Below are 26229 nucleotides of genomic sequence, written 5' to 3'. Positions count from 1 at the left end.
AACCATTAGGGGGAATATGTATATCTGATATCTGATCTTGTGTCAGAGGTTAGACTTCAACCTACTGCTCAGACTTCTCACTGTGAACTTTAACCCTTATAACAGATGGACCCTCAAGTAAAACCACAAAGTTAATTTCTGTTCCTTTATTGTGTAAAGTCCCCCTCTTTGGAACAAACAAAAGTGAATGAATTTCATAAGTGAGCACTTAAAGAAGTAGAGTAAAAACCATGTGTGAGTTTAACAAAACGCTGGTTATAACAAAAACAGATGCAATATAATAGATATTCCTATCCCCACACAGTCTAATGCTGTCAAACAATAAATTAAACATAAAAAAATGGCAGTGTATTACCAAGGTTCATAAATGTAATAAAAAAACAACTATTTCACCTACAACAACTTGGTGGCCTCTTCAGGCAACCGCAAATGCCATAGATTCAGAAGTTTACTATGAAATGTGTTTAAAAAAAAAAAAACGGATAAATCTACTGTCCATAAGCAAGCATGTTGATGGACCAACAAACGCTCAAAAAGGTGTGACGTGATTGGATAGCATGCGTTGAAGTCCATTACATGATTGGACAGCCCAACGCTGGTGTCCTCCTTGACTTGATTGGACAACATTGTGCCCACATATAAAACGGCCAATAACATTACAATCTCCCTTCCGTAATGGTGCGGCAGAATGTCTCCGGGCACAAATAGGAAATCTCCCTTAGCTGTGGTGGTCAGTGTTCAGAAACTTCAGTACCAACACACTGACTGATTCTGTCTTCAAGTGCTCTTTCTTCACACAATAACTAGTCTAATACACGTGATGGTTCAAGTTGCAGAAGACCTTCCAGGGGTTGACCATAGCCAGATGCCTGCCCGTCCATCTCTGTCTGTTGAGGCCACAGCCCCTCTAAACCGGTGGCTGTCCGTTGTGCCTCAGCCCTGTGTAGGGCCACAGGAGCTGCTGGATGGTCACCCAGGAGTCCCCTGTCCCCACGGGCGCTGCGTCCACGGCCGGCTGCAGCACCAGGCTGGCTAGGAGGGCCAGGAGGCCTGCTAGGACCACTACTAGGGCCAGCCACAGCCACAGTCCCCGGGACCCACTGGCTGCAGACACAGGCTGGGAGGAGTAGCCTGAACCCGGGGCTGCTGCGGCCTGCTCTGTCAGGATGGGACTGGAGAGAGAGTGGGAGAGAGGGAAAGAGAAGATTTAGAATGGATGCCAAAATAAGATTTAGCCTGGGTTAGGTGAAGCGAAGTTGATGTCTGGATGAGACAGTCAGTCTGCTTTAGCCAGCTGGTCGTCTGTCCGTATTCCCAAAGCAGTGATGTAGCGATGCAGAAACAGACGGGTGCCTAAGTGGCTAAGTTAGGATGGAGTTAGCAGCGTGGACTGACCACCACTTTTAAAGCACTGTGTAGCAAACACCTGGTACACAGACAATAGAAAAACAGCACTAAAGCACTGCAGCATGTTGAGCGATGCATGTCTCACATACACTCCCCAGGGCACACACACACACACACACACACACACACACACACAAGTTCTCCTGATGGGAATGGATGGAAGAGATTAGAACTGAAGGAGAGTTCGTTTGAAGCAGAAACACTGAACCGAGACCCTCACCACAACCACACATCCAGAGACTGCCCGGGCTCAGAGACCAAGGACCAGATTCATAAAGCGTCCGCTCAAGACCAGGTATATTATTCACACCTGTCTTTCTGCTCAGTCAATCTGGACCAGATGTCTGCTCCCTGGACCTAAAGCAGCACAGCCTGGAAGCCAGATGGGCTTATGATTTAACCAACTGCTTTACATTTGTCAAGCAGTTGGCTGAAGCAGAAAACAGACAGGAATCCAGGCTACAGCATCTAGAACCCTTTTCACACTACTGAGCTAAGCCAAGCTGTACTGCTCTGGCCTCGTTAGGCATCCACGGTAGTTGGCGAAAGAAAAAAAACTATCTGAGCCAGCACAGTACAGTTCAAGTGGGCACAATGGTGTGAAAAGCATATAAGCCTCAGGAGCAGCAGAGAAGCTATGAAGCCTAATCAGCTACGCAGCAGTAAAAAGCAGTGCTGCCTGGCTGTAGAAGGAAGCGAAACACTAGCGGTTGGTTCACTACTAACGTCTTGTTGGGCATAATCAGGGCGGTGATTTTGTTGCCCAGCTCAGTGAGACTGGACTTCCTCTGAACGGGCACTTCCCTCCTCTCCTCATCTGAAGGGGAGTCTGTGTCGTAGGCAGGCCTGTGGGACGGTGTGGGCATGCACGGTTCACACACACACACAAAAATACATACACACATAGACACTCTGTAATGCATGTCTCACACACACACACACTTGTTTAACACAACACACCCTAAGGACCCACATTGTTACATACATGCTCAGGGCATGCACACAAAAGCACACAGATACTCTGCAATCAATGTTCCACATGCGCTTGTTATGTGCACAAATTGTTCTCCTGCTGACTACGTTTAACCACAGACTTGTTACATGCATACAGTACACGGTTGGGCAAATTAAATGGGCACAGCAGACAGAATGTTTGTTTTCAGGTTGAGGTCAAGTGCGACACGCGCGTGTGCTTCTGACACACAGCCGATATCAGCACTTACCCCTTCATCAGCATCACGAGGGAGGGCTCGTCAGTCTCAACCCAAGCCCCGGAGCTAACAAAGCGCTTTAGAGGAGGACGCCCCGAGCTCTTCCCCGTCACATTCCTGTAACCGTGCCACATACATACACAATCCACACGTCACATTCCACACAACACTGGACACAGACTACACAGCCCGCAAGGCATGTTTTAACAAAAGGCCCCTAGATGGAAATTTCTCCTCTCAGAAATCTGAATGGTGTTTACTTTGCAAAACAGGGTCAAGACTGTGTTGAAATATTCTTCAACCACTCCCTATTTCCCCCACGGAGTGCTGTAGTCTACCTACCAGGGAGATCTGCGGGTGAGTCTCTCCGCCTCAGTCTCTGTGGTGTCCTGTGCTTTATTGGGCGCGTCAAAATGCATGGGTCCCCCTCCCCCACCGGATCGGGGGATAGCTGCTATGCTGACCCGTCGGGCTGATGCCTGAGGAAAGGAGGAAGAGAGAAACGAGACCGTGTACAGACAGTGACTAAAACAGCAGCACATCATATACACTGAGCCTAAACTGACCTACCTTATAGTACGTTGATCCAGATTGTTTCTTGCCTCTGAAATCATCTGAAGGAAACATATTCAGTATTAGAAAGAAACATAAGATAGAGGTGTGTGTGTGTGTGTGTGTGTGTGCGTCCCTCACCGGAGTGTGTTCCTCCAGAGTGGGAACCGAAGGACCTCTCGTTCTGCAGCATGTTCTCCCTCAGCTCAGTGAGCTCAGCGTGTTCCTTAGTGTACATCCTCCTCAGGTTCTCTACATGCTGGACCATTATCTCTACTGCCTTGCCTGTACGAGACTCCTGGAGGGGGAGAGAGAGACATCACACAGACGCCGACCTACACAGTCTACCTAGATGACTCCTCAAAAGAGAGGAGGACAAATCACGCAATTCAATTGTACTGTACCTGGTGTATGGCGCCCAGCATCTCGGAGCGACTGGACACTCTGGTCATGGACTGGATGAGGATGTCCAGGTTCTTCTGAAGTCTCTGGATGATCTCCATAGACTGGTTATCATCCTCACACAGAGGGGCCAGGGCCTGGGAAGAGCAGACACGAGGAAGGTAAAAAAGGAAATTGCATACCCCTCTCACCTGTAGCAGGTCCTGACAGCTACATTTGGACACCTCCCTCCTTTGTCTCCCTCTTCATCCTCTCCCTTCTCCCCAGTCCCTCCCTCCCACACATAATCACCTTTCTCTTAAACTTCTTACCTGTAGTAGTCCCTGGCAACTGGACACCTCCCTCCTTTGTCTCCCTCTTCATCCTCTCCCTTCTCCCCAGTCCCTCCCTCTCACACATAATCACCTTTCTCTTAAACCTCTTACCTGTAGTAGTCCCTGGCAACTGGACACCTCCCTCCGGACGTTCTCCTCGGCCAGGTCCCGTGACCTCTCCTCCAGCCTCAGCCTCTTCTCCAGGGTGAACAGGTCACACTTAAAGCCCAGGGACAGGCGCTGGAACTCCGTCTGACAGGTAGACAACACAGCCTTAGCTCTACGATGGTACATACAGAGAGATAGTCAAGAGAAAGAAAATGTTGGAAAGCTTACCACTACCTCAATCTCCTTGTCGTTAGGGGACAGGCTGCAATAAGGAAAACAGAGAGTATCACATTATCGGTCACTAGAAAACAAAGCTATGAGTGTCAGTACCTGAGAGCATTTATATTATTATCTTGCAATGCATCTCTAAAATATGAGGTATTGTACTGTATTGTTGAGTAGCCTACCTGCTTCTGTCACCTACGGTTGAGTCCTCAGAAACAACAGAGGTTTCGACTGGTATGGGACACAGAAACGTAGAGAGAGCAAGAGAAAGAGCTTCATGGTTTAAAACATCCAAACATTTTGTCTGGCTATTCATCTCTGTTTTAGAATAGAAAGAGAGAGATTAGAAAAACTATAAGTCGACCACACAATGTGACAATTGAATTTTTACTTAAGTCAGTAATTGGACTTATACAATCATCAAAATATGAGGAACGTTATCAGCTGAGGTATCTGGGGTTAACTCACGGTCCTTCTCTGTGGTAACACTGGTTTCACTCAGGTCCTCTTGTACCTTCCCTTCCTCGATGATATCCATACTGTGAGACAGCTCCTGGATGATTGTGGTTAACGTTACACACTCCGTACACACACACTCTTCCCAGTTCTCGCTCTTATCCTCCGCCTCAGACACACACGATTCTAACGATCTAACAGACTGTATCCAGGAACCGATTGTCACATTATACAGATCTAGCTAGGTACACTGCAGGACTGTCATTCATTCTGCCCGAGCACTGTGAAGTGCTTCCCTGTGTAGATAAGCACAGAGTTGACTAAAGTGAAAGAATGTTCACTCCCACACAAGGCAGGAAAGACAACATTTTCTCAATAAGTCACAAGGTCATGATACTATTTATGCAAAGTTCTCACTATCACAGAGCTCTCATCTCAAATGATTTGTGCACTAATTTTGATCAGAACCCCTTGTAGTGCACTAGGGATTCGGGTGCTATTTGAGACAGGGCGCCATATATCATTAAATAGACAGCTCACCAGTTCCTTCTTGAACTTGCTCCTGAGAACCAGGGAGTCAATTTTGGCTCCTGAGGGGTCAGGCGTCATAGCATCCCTTGGACCCTGTGATGGGTCAGTGGGTGCAACATTCAGTCCATCCATGGTCTGAGAGCCTACGTCCTCTGCCAGATTGACTGTCCCTGTAGAGACAGTGAAAGGAGTGTTACACACACACACACACTCTCCCTCACACACAATGTTGGCAGGAGGCCATAGAGCTCTTCTATTTCCTCCTACCTGCCAAGTCCACCTCCACTGTAGGCACCTGCACCACTGACTCCTGTATGCCCTCCTCCTCCTCCTCTAGTACTGGTAACAGGCTGGTGCTGGAACACACACACGAGCGCTGCAGCAATTCCACCATGCCAAAACAATTGCACAATTTGCCCTTATCACTACCGTGTGCCTCTATTGAAACTAAAAGCAAGAGTAATGTTCTAAACAATTCCAAACAAAGCCAACATTAACCTAACAGAAAATACATCTCAGCACACAGACAGCATATGTCGGAGGAAAGTACACCACTTCCATCATGTAACTAGGACACAGCCATGTATACACACACACACACACACACACACACACACACACACACACACACACACACTCACCTGTCCTCTGCTAACACTCTCTCAGCCAGCTCGTCCTGGGTTAGCTTCTGAGAAAGAGCGAGAGAGGTGAGAGATAAATGCAGGTGGCCTTGTAACATACTTTCAGCACCATTTGTCAGAGGAAGTTAACGATTAAAAAGAGAAACACGCACACAATTGCATACCGTACCTGTCCCATGGCATCAGAATGTTATCTCTGCTTGGTACAGTGAATATACAAGGATGGAATGGAGAATTCTCATTTCTTACATAATGTGCTGGTTGGTGGAGAGCCCTGCAGCGGAGTGTGCGGTGTGTGTGTATGTGTGTGTGTCGGGGGCTGCGAGTATGAGTGTTGGACAGAGTGTGGACAACGCATTTACACTGGCAGGGCAGTAAGTAGTGGGGGCGGTAGAATACAACACACACACTTCAGCTACGTAAGAGTGGAAGTCACTGACTATATAAAGCTGGACACTTGAGCGCAGGGCTATTATACAACTGGTGGGTCTAATCCTGAATGCTGATTGGTTAAAAAAAAAGGTAAATGGAACGGTGCATAACAATCAAGAGGAGAATGACACCATAAAACCAACCTCAAATCTCACTGCAAAACAGATGAAAGGGATCTGGATCCCTGCTGTTAAACTCTACACAACCCATGTTTATAAACAAAACGGTTATTCAGAAGGGAGGACACGGGACAACCGAAGACCAATTGATTCATGCAACAACCAGTCCCCGACATTGCTTAAGCAAACACGGTGATGAAGTCAAGCAGATTTGGGCAATAACACCAGTCTTCGTTTCCTGCCACTGAATAACTGCCAAAGCTGACGTTACTATGTGTCATGAAGTGTTCACCCAGGGATTATAAAGCTTTAAGTGTGTTCAACCACGACAGTCCCAGGAAATACCACAAAAGTCAGTTGCCAGGGATAGTCATTGCGCCACTAGCCTATGTAAAGACGTCACACCAAGTGAAATTGAGATTTAGCAATGCTAGAGTAACTTTGTTTGCCAATCACATTTTTTGTGAATTGCGAAACAGGCCGCTCATACATCCCAAGCGTTACGTTCCTCAATTCATTCAGCATATTTCAGTAGTAGGCGAGGCCTAGGCTGTCAACACAGAGCGCACTCTTCAGTTTGCAAATCATACAGACTTTGTAACGGCAGTCAAACAAAAGTGAAATGACCAAAGTTGCTAAGCTTGCTAGATAACCTCCAACGAATGACATAATATCTCCTATTTGGCTAAATCGAGTTGATGATTACACAGATAGCAGGTCAGCTCACGAATAACAGAGAAATTAAGAGAGGACATTTGAAGGTATCTTAAGTTAACGGGAAGAAATTGTTAAAAATGAAAAAAATCCCATATCTACTCGCATACCATTTGCTGATCACACGTTCTCTAGCGAAGCTCTCATATGGGCAGCAATAGGAGACAGGGCAGAGAAGCCGGGGAAATGTTCAAACGGTATTTTGACACTTATGAGACGTGCTTTAATAATGAAACCTCTGATGATAACTCTAAACGGCATTCCGTTCACTGTGTGCAGTCCGGCAGTGTCAATTATGTGCGTGACTTGAATTGATGGCGACTTTGTGTTTAGTAAACATGTTTGGCTTCCATGTAACAACCTGCTTTGATAATGTGCCATTTTATTTGTTGCCAATCTGATGCTGCTACATGTATATTTTGTGGAATTGAGTTAGTGCGACATTGTGGGAAAATATTGTCATTTCCTGGTTCTTGTCATATTTTGATTTCTGGAAATGTGAAGAGTGAGACAGTCCTGGGATCCTGGTTACTGTTGTTAACTGGGTTTTAAAAACTCACATAAGTCAAACTGTTGATTACTAGCCTACAAAGAGATACATAATAATAATAATAATTTGGTGGGTGCTTATTTCTCCTGTGTTTTTCTCCCCAAGACACACTCAAGGTCAGGCATCAATGGCTACCCTTCAGCAATTAGGGTTCACTGCCTTGCTCAATGGCACAGACAGATTTTTCACCTGGCTCAGGGATTCAAATTAGCAACCTTTCGGTTCCTGGCCCAATGCTCTAACCGCTAGGCTACCTGTTCTCTCACTACTCTCCAGTCTACCAAACTGATAGACAGATCCAGCTCTAACTGCTAGGCTACCTGTTCTCTCACTACTCTCCAGTCTACCAAACTGACAGACAGATCCAGCTCTAACTGCTAGGCTACCTGTTCTCTCACTACTCTCCAGTCTACCAAACTGACAGACAGATCCAGCTCTAACTGCTAGGCTACCTGTTCTCTCACTACTCTCCAGTCTACCAAACTGACAGACAGATCCAGCTCTAACTGCTAGGCTACCTGTTCTCTCACTACTCTCCAGTCTACCAAACTGATAGACAGATCCAGCTCTAACTGCTAGGCTACCTGCTCTCTCACTACTCTCCAGTCTACCAAACTGATAGACAGATCCAGCTCTAACTGCTAGGCTACCTGCTCTCTCACTACTCTCCAGTCTACCAAACTGACAGACAGATCCAGCTCTAACTGCTAGGCTACCTGTTCTCTCACTACTCTCCATTCTACCAAACTGACAGACAGATCCAGCTCTAACTGCTAGGCTACCTGCTCTCTCACTACTCTCCAGTCTACCAAACCGACAGATAGATCCAGCGCTAACCACACCACAGACAGAAGAAACGTGCACTCTCAACTCGATTGGAAGAAATGTGTTGGCTCCCCCTGGAAACATTTCTCACAGGAGTGCCACTCCGCTGTGCCTACACAGAGCAGGAGACTGAAATAACAGAAATAGCATGCCTGTCTCTGCGGATTGAATCACAGCTAACCCCTGTAACAAGACTGAAACAATCAAACACAAACCGTCTCAGAAAATATAGAGAAAGGTTTACAGTAGACTACACAATGGTATACACGTAAAGATAAAGACTACATTATTACACGGACATAACATATGTGCACAATCTGGAGCTAGGAACCAAAGCCATACTTGCCTCTTTTGGCAAAGTGTACAGTGCAGTGAAGCAATTGGGGCAGAATACTCACACAGGAGTTAGGGACCATGGTCCTCCTCCACCCTAACCCCTTCCTCTCTGGGCACAGCCCTCAGCCGACCAGCCCCTGTCCATACCCCTCCATCCCATCCACAACACCAATGAACAGAGAGAGTAAAAGACAGAGGAGAGGGAAAGAGCAAGCGATAGAAAAGGGGAAGTCAAGAGGAGAGAGATGGTGTCACAGTGGCTGTGACTGTCAATGAAGGAAGTTAGTTTCCCCATCCGTAAAATACTTTCTGTGTATTGTACTGACCTGCGCGTCACTCATATTGGTTGAGGTGATGTTGTCCTCTCCTCCTTTTCCTCTTTCACTGCCATCTGTCTGCTGGGGGCTGACCCAGAGAGAAAGGTGAAAAATCAGTGTCGCTTGGAGCCCAACCAGAGAAATTATAAATGTTTTGGTGGGTGTTTCTCTCTCTCTCTCTCTCTCAGATAGTAGGAAGCAGCTGGGTTCACTGACTGTGACTGAACCAACCTATGAGAGCGGTTACTGCCCCAGCCCCGATTACAGGTGCATCGTGGGTATGCAAAGTATCGCTAAAGGGGCCCAATTACACAGCCAACATTTCCCTCCTCACAGCTTGGAAAATACTAATTTGACTGGCAAATGTGTCCAGAGGAAGAGAAGCGTGCTACAGTGCACTCATACACACCGAAACTACAACTGTACTGTAAAAGCCACTGAGAGCTCTGTTCTCACCTTCCATTCAGTAAAATGGTCTCATCCATCACAGGGTAAGTGCAGCTGGGAGATACCATCTCAGCCAGCCTGGGGGGTGGACTGTTCCCAGCAGTGACAGTCCTGTCATGTTCTGGTGAGCCAGGCTGAGGTGTGTCTTGAAGAAGAGGCACTATGGTGTCAGGGCTCATTGTATCTGGACAAAAGGGTGAGTAGGAGTCATAAGTGAAATGGCATTGGAGAGGGCCATCCAACTGAATGCCTGAAGAGAAATACTAATTTGCTGTAGTTGCAGGCTAGAGTGAGTCAGGGATTGCATGGAGCAGAGAGAGAAAGACTGATCAGAGGGGAGGAAGAGAGGGCGTGATGGAGACAGAGTTGGCCTTACCCAATAGAGAAGAGTGGGAGGGAGGGAGTCGATGCTCCTCGGTGTCAACAGCCTGCTGGTGGGTGTCCTCAGGCCCAAAGCATTCTGGTAGTTTGGCACCCTGAGGCACAACACATACAGATAAGAAAAAAGAAAGAGTATGAATATGAATATGATGAACAGACGAGCATCAATACATAACAGCCACCTGTCCATTCAGTTAATGTGAAAGGATGCAGCGATAGACTGGCAAGCAACAATGCCTTTGCTTAACCCAACAACAAAGCATAAAAAACAACCTCTTATATCACCTCTGTGTCCGTGTGAGTCCCTGTCCATTCCCTATCGATCCGATTAAGTAAGAAAGCTTGACTTCAGAAGATGAGCCATTCTGTTGTGTCTATCTAGAACTAGTGACATTCGCAAATAAGTCCATTTGGTCGTCAAATAAAAGCAAGGTTTTAGGAGCTTTGTCATGTGGGAAGAAAGTAAAAAAGTATGAGAGAGGAAGGTGGAAGGAAAGAGTGTGTTCCAGCCTAGATTGGTCCATGTCCTGTTGTCTACTCACAGAGGTGTGGTTAACACTTCTGCTCCTGTTCCAATACTCTTAAAATGCTTCCTTCCTGTGCTCCTTCCTTGGAGTGGTCACTGATCAGACATGAGAGGACTGGAAAAAGCTACACAAAACCTAAGTGACCAGGATAGATAGGTGATTCATTCAAGGAAGAGGTGAGGGAAGGATACATGTTCAAAGCACTTGAACGGGGCTTATGACCGTTTCCCCTTTTCCTGCCCACCAGCACCAAAGGAAGAAGTGGCCTCTTAAAACTGTCATCGTCATCACATGCACTCCGACGACTACGTAGATCTACATCCCCATTCAAAGCAATGTTCCAAGGTGGGGTTCTACTCAAATGAACACCCATTATTTTTATAATGAAAAACAACCACCAGTCAAACCTTAACAGCGACAGAGCTGTGTTCCGTTCACAAAACGCATGACGAGGGCAACCCCTCAAAAACTTGCCTTTTTGATATGGTTATATAGTTCAGTCTTTTAAGTCTGGAGTGGATAACCACCAAACGAATCCAGAGAATCACTTTAAAGCACACTGACACAGTAAGAGTACATCCACAGTAATAGGTTTTAAAGACTGGCATCTACCTGTGGGGATAGACTGTTCACCCACTGGTCACTGTCTGTTGACGCTGTGGTTTCTGAGAGAAAAAGGCAGAGGGAGGGAGGGGGAGAGAGACAGGAAGGAAGAAGAAAAGCTAATTAGTTAAAGTTGATCAATCATCTCTGTGATATTCAGCTGGGGTCACTGGCAAGGTCAAACTAAGCCCCACCCACTACCATATTGGACCATAATATTAGACCATTAAACTCCCTGTCTGTGTTAGAGTGGGTTTAGAGGCAGTAATAACCACATTCTTTGGGTTCTGGCAGCCAGTGATGCAGGGAGACCACTGGGGATTACTGAACACTTCCACTAGGTTTGGATGACTTTAACACCCGGCCATAGAAGGCTGGGGCCTAGAAGACTTGCCAGCGAACAGCTACACACACACACGCACCAGGCTGGGCCGTCTAGGGGCTTTTAACCAGGACACACACACACAGGTCCCTATCTGGAGACCCTGGCCATCTATGGCTGTCCTTGCCACAAACCCCAGAGGGCTGTGTGGGTGTCTGGGCCTGATTCTTCAAGGGTGGCTGAGTGCTCTGTGACTCCGGGGATTACAGGGGTAATCCACACAAGCTTTTGACGGACTCACTAACCCCTGGTTTACCCAGTGTTTCACCCGGCTCAGTAACCCAGAACCAGAGAAAGACCTTACAGGAACTCCTGTAAACTCACTCAAATACAGCCCAATATGGAGTTATAATACGATATCAATGATCATTACTAATCTGTGGAATCCTACTCACCTCTCAGATCCTCTCCCTCCGCCTGGTCGGGTTCACTTTTTTCCGAGAGAGGAGAGAGAAGGGAGATCCCCCTCAGTCCCCCCTCCTGTCCCTCTCCCCCCACCACGGTCCACCTCTCCCCCACCTCCTCCTCCTCCCCCTCTCCAGGCTGATCCCCTCTCTCCGTCAGTCTGTCCTCGTCCGTCCTCCCGTCCGTTGGGCCAGTCTCCTGACTCTTGAAGTCTCTGTACGTCTCCACCCCCTCGTTCTTCAGGAAGTCTTGGAGGACAAACTCCTCGTCCCAGTCCAGGTCCTCCCCAGCCTGTGTAAATAAGCTGAATTAAAACCTGTTCAGGTAATTAATGTAAGGTCAATCAATCCAATCTATTTCTAAAGCATTTTTCACATCAGAAGTTGTTAGAGGTTTTCCAGTAACTCTGCCTAGACACCAAAGAGCACGTGATGGTAAACTGATCTTAGACCTGTGCCTATGGGCGATAGACAATAAAGGCACTCACAAAATAACATCACAGAATAGGAGAGAGATGAACACAGAACATTTTTTCCTGATCAGAAATTGTGCAAAGTGTCCACACAGCCTCCCACTCCATCCTTCAGCGTCTCTATTAAACAGCCTCTCCATCTGGATGGAAAACGTACTCCAAAGTTACACAACTACTCACCATCTGAATCAGAGTCCTATTCTCTGCTATGTTCCATGGCTCTCAATGCCTGTGTCCCAACAGTAGCCCAATATCCACTATACCCGACATCTTTCTCGCAGACAAGTTGAGTGAAAAGCTCACTTTTTCCTACAACAATATATTCTAGACATTCAAAAGCTACATGTCATCTGTGGCACACAGGGGACACCACCTCTTCCCCCATGTCGCCCCATCTCTCAATAAGTCCTACCTGTGGATCATCAGGGTCAGGGGTTTCACAGCTAGCCTCACTGCTGTCCTGTCTACCTCGTCCCTCCCTCTCCCTCCTACCTGTGGGTCTTCGTCAGGGGTCTGGCAGCTGGCCTCCCTGCTGTCCCCTGGGGTATTTAGCTGGTCCAACTCGTCACGCAGCTGCTGCTTCTGATTCTCCTGCTCCTGAACCCTGCATGGACGGACCCACGTAGATTACACACATATTTACACAAAGACACGTGAAGCAACACCCCCCCCCCCCATCAGTCTACCCTAAAGTCAAAGATAAAATGGTCACTAGCCACAAATACTTCTGAAACCATGGCAATCATGCATCCAGTGCCTACAAAGCAAATTAACAGATTCATCACTCTCACCCAGCCCATTGACAGCATATTGAAGGGTCCATAACATAACATACTGTACCCAATCCGCAGGCCCATGCAGTGTCCCATGCTGCTGTTGCCCAGCCTGTACGAGGATGGCAGGAGCTCTGGAGAGCCCCTAACTCCCAGTATCGGACAGCTCCTAACACCCAGTCCAAGAGTAGACCTGAGTAGTTTAGAGGGCCTGTGCACAGCTGGCTAGCCCAGACAACGTTCCCACAGCCTGGCCTGATAACGGCCCCCCCTCCCCCTTTTATCCTCCAGAGCAGGGCAGCTGTGTGGAACGGGCCCACGTGGCAGTGAGGCAGCTACAGACAGAGAGCCATACTGGGCCAGGACCCAACCATTACTTAGACAGGTTAGAGGTCACCCAGACAAACCCAGAGAAGCAGACAAATATGACCAGATTCCTCCCTAGATCCCTCCTGCCACAGGGTAGTATCTTAGACAATGACAGCCCCTCCCTCCACACTGTAAACCCTCTCTTATACAAGACCCGCAAAACCTACTTGACCAGTGAGAGAAGAGCAGCACCAGTTTCTCTTGACCCTCACTTCCAACAGGCACACACACACACACACTCAACCCCCACTCACCTGACTGACAGGTGTAGTATCTCAGTGCGGGACCTCCTTATGTTGCTGGCCATCTTGATCAGTTCTTTCTCCAGGGAGTCGGTGTACTGGTCCAACTGCTCCAGGCTGAGGCCCCAGTCCGACCTCCTCTGATCCAGCTCAGACTGCACCGCCTGGGGGGGGAGAAAGGGCAGGGAGTCGGCCTCTTTCTGGAGCTGCTGGGTCTCCAGCAGTCAGACCGATAGTCTATCCAGCAGTACTAGACATACAGTAAAGTGTGTCCATCTCTTAGTCACAGTCAGTGACACTACTGCACTCACTCTTTACCCATGAAGAATGTTTACTGTGGACGTGTCTGACGAATGCAGATTGGAGAGAGAAAGGAGGTGGGAGAGAGGAAAGGGAGTGAAGAGAGTGACAGGGAGGGAGAGAGGGGGAATGAAAAAGAGAGACAGAGGGGGGCAGAGGGAGGTGACAAAGAGAGAACGAGAGAGCAGGAAGAGGGGGGAGAGCGTGCGCGTGTGTGTGTTGAGAGAGACTGCATTTACGCTACAGCACACTAAGCCGCACAGCATTAATAGGCATTGATGGGCTAGAGATAGTTATATAACATTGTAGATTAGAGATCTCTGGAGAGAAGACAGCGAGAGACAATGGCCATATTATGTAATCTTATAAAAACTACGAGCAGAGAGAGTCCTATTCAGCTCCAAACTCCTCCCTACATTGAACTCAGTAGGGTGCATCTCAATAGCCTAATTGCTCTTTTCCTCGTCTCATTTCCTGTATCTGCATTCTGCACTGATCTGAAAGAACAGGATAAGTGAAAAGCAATATGATGGAAAACCAAAATGGATTTGCTTTCTTTCTTGCATCTCTGAACCTAGAGAAACACCAACCTCCGCTTTGGCACACATTTTTGACCCCCAGCATGCCTACGCACAGACAAACACCTACACACACAGGAGAATATGGAGAGTTCTCTGGTACAGAGTGACTCAGTAACATCCTCCTCTACCATCGGGCTAGATAGCGGGTTGATACACCCACTCTAATGGCTCTCTAGTGTGTGTGTGCGAACGCACGAGAGAGAAAGAGCTCAAGATAGTGTGTGGGTGGGTGTGGATGCCCCTCACCTGCAGTCTGGGGTCGTTACTAGCCCCTGGTCCTCCATAGTGGTGTATGAGTCCTCTGAGTGTTGACAAGACGGAGAGGCCCTCGTCCCTAAAATCTCTCTTCTGAAAACAAACAGAAAAACATGTGTTTCAGGCGTAACTACTTTAAGTATTATTCAAATTCAGTTTGCTATGGAAGAAAATTAGTAATGTATCTACACCGCATAGTCAAAGAACAATGACATCATAGACGCACAAAAAGTCATTTTCTCCATGCACACTGCTTTTAAAATGTGCTGGTTAGATACCAGTCCCTGCATATATTGAGTGCATAATTAGGACAGTAAGGGCTGAAGATATCTAATGAATTATCAGGACTGCTGTATCTATAGTGTACAATTGGGACAATGTCTGCTGTATCTACTGTATAGAGTACCAGTTTGTTGACGAGGCTCTTGAACTCCAGGGACATCTGGTCAGGTGTGGGGCCCTGCAGGAGCAGTAACACCTCCCTGTCCAGAGTCTCATCTAGCGCAGATGCAAAGCTCAGCGGCGACACACACTCCGCACCCTGGAAATAAAACAACACGACTTGGTCATTAACCCTGAAGGGGATAGGCTGATGGTGTCGGTATACTACAGCCTAATAGGGTCCCTTGAGCTGATGTTTTGGGTGAACACAGTGGGGTTGGTCCTCGAAGGTGTGAGCATACTCAAACAGAGAGAGCGGGTGTTCAACTCACAGGCCGCAAACATGGAACGAGAGGATATATTTAACTGACCTCCGGAGGTGTTTGAGCAAGGGCCAGTTCTGTCTGCAGGGATCCCGAAGTGCTCTGGTTCAACCTGTACGCCACCGACAGGGAGAGACCTGCACTGCAAGAGAGAGATAGAGGGAGCGAGAGCGAGGGAGCGAGAATGCAAAGAGACAGAATGAGAAAGGAGAAAAAAAAGAATGTCATTCCACAGAGAAAAGACTGCTTCACGGCAGAGAGAGCAAACCAAACAGAACAAAATATGAAGACTAAAGGACAACAGAGAGAATACACATCATTCCCCAATCCTGCTACTAGAATAGTCCAAGGCGCCATCTTTAGTACAGTGTACTTACACTGCCAAGTCTGGCTGCATCATGTGCATCTGTCTCTCCAGCTTGGTTTTGTCTGCTCTCAACAGCTGTCAGAGACAACAACAGACATCAAACACGGTTAGATAACAACATTACTGCTGCAGCTAATTCATATTCACTGCAGCTGACAGATAGACATGGATAATCATAGTGCTCTGCTGAGAGAGAGACAGAAATACTTTTAATACCCCCTTTTCACCCCAATTTCGTGGTATCCAATTGGTTGTTACGGTCTTGTCTCATCGCTGAAACTCCCGTATGGAACCGGGAGAGGTGAAGGTCGAGAGCCATGCGTCCTCTGAAACACAACCCAACCGAGCTGCACTGCTTCTTGACACAATGCCCACTTAACCCAGAAGCATCCATGTGTCGGAGGAAACACCGTGCACCTGGCAACCGTGTCAGCATGCACTGCGTCCGGCCCGCCACAGGAGTCGCTAGTGTGCGATGGGACAAGGACATCCCTGCCGGTCAAACCCTCCCCTAACCCAGACTACGCTGGGCTAATTGTGCACCACCCCATGGGTCTCCCTGTCGCGGCCCGGCTGCCACAGAGCCTGGACTCGAACCCACAATCTCTAGTGGCACAGCTAGCACTGCGATGCAGTGTCTTAGACGACTGCGCCACTCGGGAGGCCTGACAAATACTTTTGCAGAGCTCTCTGGTCGGCAGTTCAGAGCAGTGGGTTACAGTGTTGTCGCTTGTACCCATCCACTCCTTTATGATCTGGTGCATGGGAGTAGTGGCTAAGGGGAGATTTGGGATGGGGTAATGATTTCCAGACAGCCTCCTCACCTCTGTGACTGACGAGTACTCCACCACGGCACCCTTCAGCTCCTCAATCTGTCTGCACTTCTGTAGAGGGGCGACAACACGACAGCAATATTCTTGATTTTCATCAACAATATCATATTTCCCCCAGGACAATGTCTCGGAAACGTTCTGAATGTACGGTCATATGAATGAACAGATCAAAAAATGCTAAGATCAGAAGGCTTCCATGCCCTGAAGCCTGGGTTATTACTGATCTCAGGACCCAATCTACAATGCGACTTTCGCTTTGTACAGCCGTGTTACCATGGCGAATGTAGGGGACAGCACAGCTACAATAATGATACAGCTTTATTCATTACTGAACAGATACTGAACAAAAGTACTAGAAAGAAAATATTTCTTTTTTTATTCAGATGATACTGACCTGGAGTATGAGGGATTCCTTTTCACTCACGACCGCATCGAAGGAATGGTTTTGGACCTGTGGATAAGAGAACAGACACTCCACCATGACACCGCTGGCACTCATCCAGGACACAGACAGACCAATCAGAAGCAGGCGTTGGGATCACTTTGATCCTAAAAGGCCAATTACGTACATCCATAGCACTGCACTCCAGGTCTTTTCAGAAGACCATGAAAGGCAAAAACAAACATAAACACAGCCTTTACTTTACTTCTAGGAAGCAGTTGACCAGAAACAGATTGCTAAGAAGCATTCTAAAACGGAGAACCGTAATTGAAAGTGATTTTTGTTGTCGTTGTCGAGAACTAGGCTTAATCTGTTTCCAGGAAACCGCTTTCCAGTTGCCGACCTTGAATGGCTTATTCCCTCGACGGTACAATAGCTTGTACACTTTTGTTCACTGCAGACACACAACAGTTATGTGGACCCACCTGCAGCTCAGCGTTTAGGTCACACAGTTCAATCATCCTCTTCTGGAGGTCATCCATCTCCATGGTGACCTTGATGTTCTAGTCCAAAAGGTAGAGGGGGGGGGGGGGGGGGGGGTAGGAGGAGGGAGAGATGAGTAATTCTACCCAAAAGAGATGGCTTATTTTACCCTACCATGTCACCTAACAGCAGACAAGGTACATAAGACTAGATAGCTATGGAATGGCATTTCCTAAATCGATGTTTCCCAGCCCTGGTCCTCCAGTACTCCCAACAGTACACATTTATATTGTGACACAGAGTCATCTTGTCAACTAATCGTCAAGCCCACAATTAGTTGAATGGGGTGTGTTTGTCAAGGGCTACAACGAAACTGTGTACCGTTGGAGGTACTCGAGGACCAGGGTCGGGAAACACTGTCCTTGATCCTGGGAAAACAGCAGAGGGGGAAGTTCCCAGGGGAAGCAGGTAGTCCTGCTGCTTCGTTGTTGTGTCGCCCTAGTAGCCACTTCACTGATCAATGACACCGATTGGTCGGAAAGCACACTCCTGATGACTTGCCACCAGATCCATCTCTCATTAAAGGAATGACAACCACATGGAAGCACTTGAGGCACCTTCTAGATGCCTCCGATTAAATACATGATAAAGTAATGAAATGACCCAGGATCAATGTAGATCTTGCCGAAAGGGGTTCTGTGTGCAGAGAGAAAGGTATCCAGTACAGTACCTCATCCTGAAGACAGCTTATCTTTGCAATCAGACTCTGGTTCTCTCTCTCCTGTTGGGGAGATGTTGGGTTAGTATATGGCTCTGGACATTGTATAGTTGCATACAGGTAACTGCCAACTGAAACACCATAACGAGCCAGCTTCAGTGCACCTTGGCATAGATTCTACAAGTGTCTGGCACACTATTGGAGGGATGCGACACCCTTCTTCAACGAGAAATTCCATAATTTGGTGTTTTGTTGGTTGTGGTGGAAAATGCCGTCTCAGGCGCTGCTCCAGAATCTCCCTTAAGTGTTCAATTGGGTTGAGATCTGGTAACAGATTTTTTTTTAATTGAACCTTTATTTAATTAGGCAAGTCAGTTAAGAACAAATTCTTGTTTACAATGACGGCCTACCGGGGAACTGCAGATTAACTGCCTTGTTCAGGGGCAGAACGACAGACCGTGTCAGCTCGGGGATTTGATCCAGCAACCTTTCGGTTACCGGCCCAACGCTCTAACCACTAAGCTACCTGCCATGACATATGGTTAAAATCGTTTTCATTCTCATCAAACCATTCAGTGACCACTCGTGCCTTGTGAATGGGGGCATTAGGAACCACACCTGTGTGGAAGCACCTGTTTTCAATATACACTGAACAAAAATATAATGTAAAGTGTTGGTCCCATGTTTTATGAGCTAAAAATAAAAGATCCCATAAAATGTTCCATTCCCATGTATTTGTCAAAAATGGTTTACATCCCTATTAGTGAGCATTTCTCCATTGCCAAGATAATCCGTCCACCTGACAGGTGTGGCATATCAAGAAGCCGATTAAACAGCATGATATTACATAGGTGCACCTTGTGCTGTGGACAATAAAAGGCCGCCACTAAAATGTGCCGTTTTGTCACAACACAATGCCACAGATGTGTCAAGTTGAGAGTGCATGCAACTGGCATGCTGACTGCAGGAATGTCCACCAGAGCTTTTGCCAGAGAATTGAATGTTAATTCCTCTACCATAAGCCGCCTCCATCGTTTTAGAGAATTTGACAGTACGTCCAACCGGCCTCACAACCACAGACCACGTGTAACAATGCCAGCTCAGGACCTCCACATCCGGTATTTTTCACCTGCGGGTCATCTGAGACCAAACACAGACAGCTAATGAAACTGTGGGTTTGCACAACCGAAGAACATCTGCACTAACATTTTCAGGGAAGCTCATCGGAGTGCTCGTAGTCCTCACCAGGGTGTTGACCCGACTGCAGTTCGGTGCCGTAACCAACTTCAGTGGGCAAATTCTCACCTTTTTGATGACCACTGGAACGCTGGAGAAATGTGCTCTTCACGGATGAATCCCTGCTTCAACTGTACCGGGCAGATGGCAGACAGTATGGCTTTGTGTGGGCGGGGTGTTTGCTGACGTCAACATTGTGAACAGAGGGCCCCATGGAGGAGATGGGATTATGCTATGGGCAGGCGTACTGTAAGCTATGGACAACGAACACAATTGCATTTTATCGATGGCAATTTGAATGTACAGAGACACAGTGACGAGATCCTGATGCTCATTGTCATGTCACTCATCAGCCGCCATCACCTCATGTTTCAACATAATGCACGGCCCCATGTCGCAAGGACATGTACACAATTCCGGGAAGCCTAAAATGTCCCAGTTCTTCCATGGCCTGCATACTCAGACATGTCACCCATTGAGCAAGTTCGGGATCCTCTGGATCGACGTATACAACAGCGTGTTCCAGTTCCCGCCAATATTCAGCAACTTCGCACAGCCATTGAAGAGGGGGACAACATTCCACAATCAACAGCCTGATCAACTCTATGCGAAAGAGATGTGTCTCGCCGCATTAATGGTGTCACACTAGACACCGACTGGTTTTCTGATCCACGCCCCTACCTTTTCTTTAAGGTATCTGTGACCAACAGATGCATATCTGCATTCCCAGTCATATGAAATCCATAGATTAGGGCCTAATGAATTTATTTAAAATCAACTGATTTCCTTATATAAACTGTAACTCAGTAAAATCCTTGAAATTGTTGCATGTTGCGTTTTGTTCAGTGTCGATGGTTGAATAGCATAACAGTGGAGATGGTGTGTGTATATATACCATATGTTTGCACTGAGCCGAGGCCCTGGCTCTGCCCTCCTCTGTACAGCTCAGACTCATCTTCATCTCCTCCACCTCATCCTTCAACATCTTTTCCTTCTGGGCCAGCTGCTGGCCTCTACAGGGGGGAGAGGGGGACATTATAATTGGGGATGTGTGTGTGTGTGTGTGTGTGTGTGTGTGTGTGTGTGTGTGTGTGTGTGTGTGTGTGTGTGTGTATGAGGCCTAATAAGAGGTTAAATTAAGGATAATTGAATAGGAAGATAGGCATTTTAAAAAGTGCATGTGTGACCGCGTGTGTGTCTGCATCTGTTGGTGTGTGTGTGTACAATCCTTACAGTCTGGCCTGTGACTTGAGCTCCTCGTTCTCCTCTGCTAGTTTCTGGTTATGGTCCTCCATGGTCTCCACGCTCTGCTTCAGCTTCCTCACCTCCTGCTGAAGCTTCTGGTTACTGAACTGCAGGTCGGACACACAGAACACCAGGTCTGACGTCTCACTGGGGAGGAATACACACAACAACAGGGTAAAACACGGTTAGTCAAATGTAGAAATTGGACAATGTCACGCACGCATACCCGAACGTTACTTACAGATCTGCTCGTGACACCTCCCCTCCGAATGCCTCCAGACTGCCTGAGGTCATGTTCAGCAGGACAGACCTCTTAGCTAATGGAGAGAAGACGAAGAGAGATGAGTGAGAGAAGGAGAGAAATTATCTATGTTTAGAGAACTTGGGGGAGAACTTGCACAATTGGTGGCTGACTAAATACTTTTTTGCCCCACTGTATTTCTTTCATCACATTCCCAGCGGGTCAGAAATTTACATACACTCAATTCGTATTTGGTAGCATTGCCTTTAAATTGTCTAACTTGGGTCAAACATTTCAGGTAGCCTTCCACAAGCTTCCCACAATAAGTTGGGTGAATTTTGGCCGATTCCTCCTGACAGAGCTGGTGTAACTGAGTCAGGTTTGTAAGCCTCCTTGCTCGCACATGCTTTATCAGTTCTGCCCAAATGTTCTATAGGATTGAGGTCAGGGCTTTGTGATGGCCACTCAAATACCTTGACTTTGGTGTCCTTAAGCCATTTTGCCACAACTTTGGAAGTATGGTCATTGTCCATTTGGAAGACCCATTTGCAACCAAGCTTTAACTTCCTGAATGATGTCTTGAGATGTTGCTTCAATATATCCACTTAATTGTCCATCCTCATGACGCCATCTATTTTGTGAAGTGCACCAGTCCCTCCTGCAGCAAGGCACCCACACAACATGACGCTGCCACCACCGTGCTTCACGGTTGGGATGGTGTTCTTCAGCTTGCAAGCGTCCACATTTTTCCTCCAAACATAATGGTCATTATAGCCAAACAGTTCTATTTTTGTTTCATCAGACCAAAGGACATTTCTCCAAAAGGTACGATCTTTCTCCCCATGTGTAGTTGCAAACTGTAGTCTGGCTTTTTAATGGTGGTTTTGCAGCAGTGGCTTCTTCCTTGCTGAACAGCCTTTCAGGTTACGTCGATATAGGACTCGTTTTACTGTGGATATAGATACTTTTGTACCCGTTTCCTCCAGCATCTTCACAAGGTTCTTTGCTGTTGTTCTGGGATTGATTTGCACTTTTGGTATCAAAGTACGTTCATCTCTAGGAGACAGAACGTGTCTCCATCCTGAGCGGTATGACGGCTGTGTGGTCCCATGGTGTTAATACTTGCGTACTATTGTTTGTACAGATGAACGTGGTACCTTCAGGCATTTGGAAAATGCTCCCAAGGATGAACCAGACTTGTGGAGGTCTACAACATTTTTTCTGAGGACTTGGCTGATTTCTTTTGATTTCCCATGATGTTAAGCAAAGAGGCACGGAGTTTGAAGGTAGGCCTTGAAATACATCCACAGGTACATCTCCAAATGACTCAAATTAAGTCAATTAGCCTATCAGAAGCCATGACATTATTTTCTGGAATTTTCCATCCAAGCTGTTTAAAGGCACAGTCAACTTAGCGTATGTAAACTTCTGACCCACTGGAATTGTAATACACTTATTTATAAGTGAAATAATCTGTCTGCAAATAATTATTGGAAAAATGACTTGTGTCATGCACAAAGTAGATGTCCTAACCGACTTGCCAAAACTATAGTTTGTTAACAAGAAATTTGTGGCGTGGTTGAAAAATGAGTTTTAATGACTCCAACCTAAGTGTGTGTAAACTTCCGACTTCAACTGTATATGTCTGTGTCAACTCACTTGACAAGTTGACACGGAGTCTGACAGACTATATGTCTGTGTCAACTCACCTGACAAGTTGACACGGAGTCTGACAGACTATATGTCTGTGTCAACTCTCTTGACAAGTTGACACGGAGTCTGACAGACTATATGTCTGTGTCAACTCACCTGACAAGTTGACACGGAGTCTGACAGACTATATGTCTGTGTCAACTCACCTGACAGGTTGACACGGAGTCTGACAGACTATATGTCTGTGTCAACTCACCTGACAGGTTGTCTCGGAGTCTGACAGACTCTTGAGTCAGGTCCTCTGGTGTGTCGTCCCTGTAGTTGTGGTGAAGACAAGGAGACAGACACCCAGAAACATGACATTACAGAGTCACAATATCCCAGGCTTATTTACACACACAGCCAGGAATGCAGAGGTTAATGTATCGGTTACCACACTAAAAGTGGCAAAAGCTTATCTAACAGACAAGCTCTTTGATAAGAATATTCGGCTGCAAAAATTGGTATCCATTTGCCCTTGCAACAGAACACCTGAATTAGAACACAGCACCCTCTACAGGAAAATGTGGGACAAGATGACAGGCACTACGTTTGACCAGAGCCCTGGTTAAAAGTAGTGCACTATAAAAAAGGGAAGAGTGCCATTTGGGGGACACAGAAAACCACTCCAGTACTCATTCTTTCTGCAGTCATCTATCCACTCCTTCATGATGGCGTGGTAGGTGTCCAGGTCTATGGAGACATCTTTGTGCTCCGGATCCAGCATATTACACAGGTCCTCCAGCCCACTGTCCTCAGAACCACGGCTGGTGGTGTGGCGCAGGTAGTCCACAATACAAGACACGTACACCTTACCTGAAGGAGCAGGAGGGGGCCAGGTTACTGCCTTTACCATAGTAATTTACTGGGTTACTGTGGTCAGTTTGTTGACTAGCATGGGAAGGGACCTCCCAAGGCCCGGGCATCATAGCAATCTCCTTCCTCCGCCTGAGGTTCTTCAGTAACAGCTTTCAGTAAACAAAACAGGACAGTAAAGAGAACCACCCACAGGGAATCTAGAGCACCTGTACCACGTCATTGACTGCTTCAGAAACAAAGAAAAGAAAGCAGACTTGGCTACACCCCAGTGGAGCAAATTATTGACTGCCTTTTTTTACAAAACATTATCACAGTGAGTGTGTGTATGAGATTGTGCCTCCTACGGTGTGTGTTCGATACTGTGAGTCTGGATAGAAGAGTGTGTACTTCACAATGTGCTAGATTTGATATTCCCAGTGTACTTCTGTGTTCAATATATATTGGATACTTTGAGAGTTCAGTACTGTATGTGAGTGAGTGCGTACCTCTGCGCTGGGTGTCACAAGCGTGGAAAATGGTGTCTAGTAAATCCTCTTCGCAGATCAGACTGACCTCAGCCATCTCCTTTTGGTTCTCAGGGGACATGGCTCCTACACACACACACACACACACACACACACACACACACACACACACACACACACACACACACACACACACACACACGCACACGCACACGTTCTGTAACTACACTGGCCGATCGCCAATCCATCAACAGACCAAGAAACATGATCGCTCTGTCAGTTGCATAACTTTCCTTGAGGCAAGATAATAAAATGTACATCGTGTGTGACATAAGAGATGGCGAATGGAAAGGAGTGTGTGAGAGGCCTGAGGAATGCTGTGATCAATAATCCACCATTGATATCATTGTTCACTGAGAACTGAGCAGTGCTTTCATAATCCAACAGTGAGTGTGTGTATCCCCCTTACCATCTCCCATGGACAGTCTCTTGACAACCAGGGCCGGGTAAGGCAGCTCACTCTGCAGCAGGTTGGCAGTGGCGTCCGAAGAGCAGAAGTTGAGGTTATAGGACAGCAGGCTATGTGCAGGTGTGTGAGTTTTGGACAGAGATGGGGTCCTGTGCCTCTCACTGTCGTCAGACCCTGTCCCCTCCTCAGGCTGAGTAAACTGGGGACCATGAGAGAAGCTAAAACCCGTGTCTCCAGTCTGGACAGCTGGGGTGGAGCAGATCCTCTGCCATCCTCTCCCTTGCCCTCCTAACCCCACCCCTACCCCCCTCCACTCCCCGGGATTACTGGCGATTGTGAAAGTAGAATTGACTGGGGTTGGGGGGTTCATGGTGGGGTTGGGACAGTGGGAGCTCCTGGGAAGCTGGGGTGAACCCTTGGGGGTTAACAGCCCCTCCCTCTCGCGCTTCTTCATGATAACTTCCAGGTTGCGGTGCAAGCCGGACTGGGGGCTGTCGTAACTGCTGGAAGTGAATTTTGGGATCTGGAAGGACGAGGAGGGGTTAACCTCACGGTCGTGCCGCTGGATGGTCTGCAGCTTACGACAGATGCTGTCAACAGGGTTGTGGCGTTGACGATGGGTCACTCCAAGGTCCATGCTGGAGCAGGGGGTGACAACAGGACAAGAGCTAGAGAGGGGAGAGGCTGTCATTGGAGACCGACCGTCATTGTAAATATTAATTTGTGCTTAATTGACCTGCCTGGTAAAATAAATCATTAAAAAGGAGACGGGCATGGTGAAAGGAGAAGAATTATACTGATAGTCCATCACACCACATACGTCAAGTTCATCACATTTCAGACATCCCAAATAGACTAGTTGTTGCTCGAGGTTGTTGTAGTCTATCTTTCTTGTGTGTAGACTATAGGGTCATAGTTTTTACATGGGAGCAACAGAGAACAGCACACCAGCAGTCTACCTGGATAAAAAAATAACGAGCTTACTTGAGCCACTAACTGAAAGGACACTTATTATTAAATCAAATATTCTGTAAACTAACAAATGTTTCTAAAAACATGAAACTAACTAGAGTGATTGTTACCCTAACATATATTTTGTTGACAAGACAAAAATGTTGTTGCCTTGTGTTATGCAAAATAGCATGACAACGACTACCATGAATAATTGACGCCAATTTTCTTTTCATTTTTTCAATAAATATGAACGACAGACTGTCGTAGTTTATACTTGGATTTTGATGTAGGCTACTAACCTCTCTTTACCGTGTAGCCTATCTTTTGTCAACGTAAATAGTCCTCGTTGAAGTCTCAATTCGCTTGATAAAGCCTTCAAAGTCAAACCACACTCGGGAAATCAATCAAAGCGCTTGAGCGACGTGAACGCAATTTGAAAGGGACGAGGTAGATCCCTCAACTAAAACCAAGCCAACACTGACCCTATGTGGCCAATAATATTGTTGCATCCCCATTTGATCACAGACCTACAGACTCACCAGTCGAAAGTCAGTTATTTTGCAGTGTAAAAATTCACAATTGGAGATGTGTGATTGGAGAAAGTGGTAAAAACCAACAAATACGTCGTACCACCGGCCAGGTGTTGTCTATGAAGTTGATTACAGTGCCCTGCTGTGGTGTAAAGTACTTAAGTAAAAATACTTTAAAGCACTACTTAAGTCGTTTTTGGGGGGTATCTGTATTG

General features: G+C 46.9%; 1 protein-coding gene across 1 annotated transcript; it reads right to left on the bottom strand.

Moving 5' to 3' along the window:
• Window positions 1-131: 131 nt before the first annotated feature.
• LOC124013573 (inositol 1,4,5-triphosphate receptor associated 2-like) lies at window positions 132-25927 on the bottom strand. Its single transcript, XM_046327892.1, has 38 exons — window positions 25784-25927; window positions 24531-25198; window positions 24083-24187; window positions 23414-23594; window positions 22996-23054; window positions 21087-21162; window positions 20834-20992; window positions 20496-20613; window positions 18377-18427; window positions 17649-17726; window positions 17176-17232; window positions 16773-16832; window positions 15959-16023; window positions 15630-15723; window positions 15284-15418; window positions 14869-14970; window positions 13754-13905; window positions 12850-12961; window positions 12000-12176; window positions 11876-11960; window positions 11108-11160; window positions 9964-10063; window positions 9597-9771; window positions 9150-9228; window positions 5848-5894; window positions 5474-5562; window positions 5216-5376; window positions 4688-4772; window positions 4402-4450; window positions 4229-4256; window positions 3998-4138; window positions 3575-3709; window positions 3312-3468; window positions 3189-3232; window positions 2961-3097; window positions 2631-2735; window positions 2134-2253; window positions 132-1172 (listed from the first exon to the last, which is right to left on the bottom strand). The coding sequence occupies exons 2-38, from the start codon at window positions 25165-25167 to the stop codon at window positions 908-910; spliced, it is 4473 nt and encodes a 1490-aa protein (XP_046183848.1). The 5' UTR covers window positions 25168-25198; window positions 25784-25927; the 3' UTR covers window positions 132-907.
• Between the last annotated feature and the right edge of the window lie 302 nt (window positions 25928-26229).

This window comes from Oncorhynchus gorbuscha, linkage group LG25, assembly GCF_021184085.1.
Source record: "Oncorhynchus gorbuscha isolate QuinsamMale2020 ecotype Even-year linkage group LG25, OgorEven_v1.0, whole genome shotgun sequence".
NCBI lineage: Eukaryota > Metazoa > Chordata > Actinopteri > Salmoniformes > Salmonidae > Oncorhynchus > Oncorhynchus gorbuscha.
This window is presented reverse-complemented; position numbering and strand designations above follow the sequence as displayed.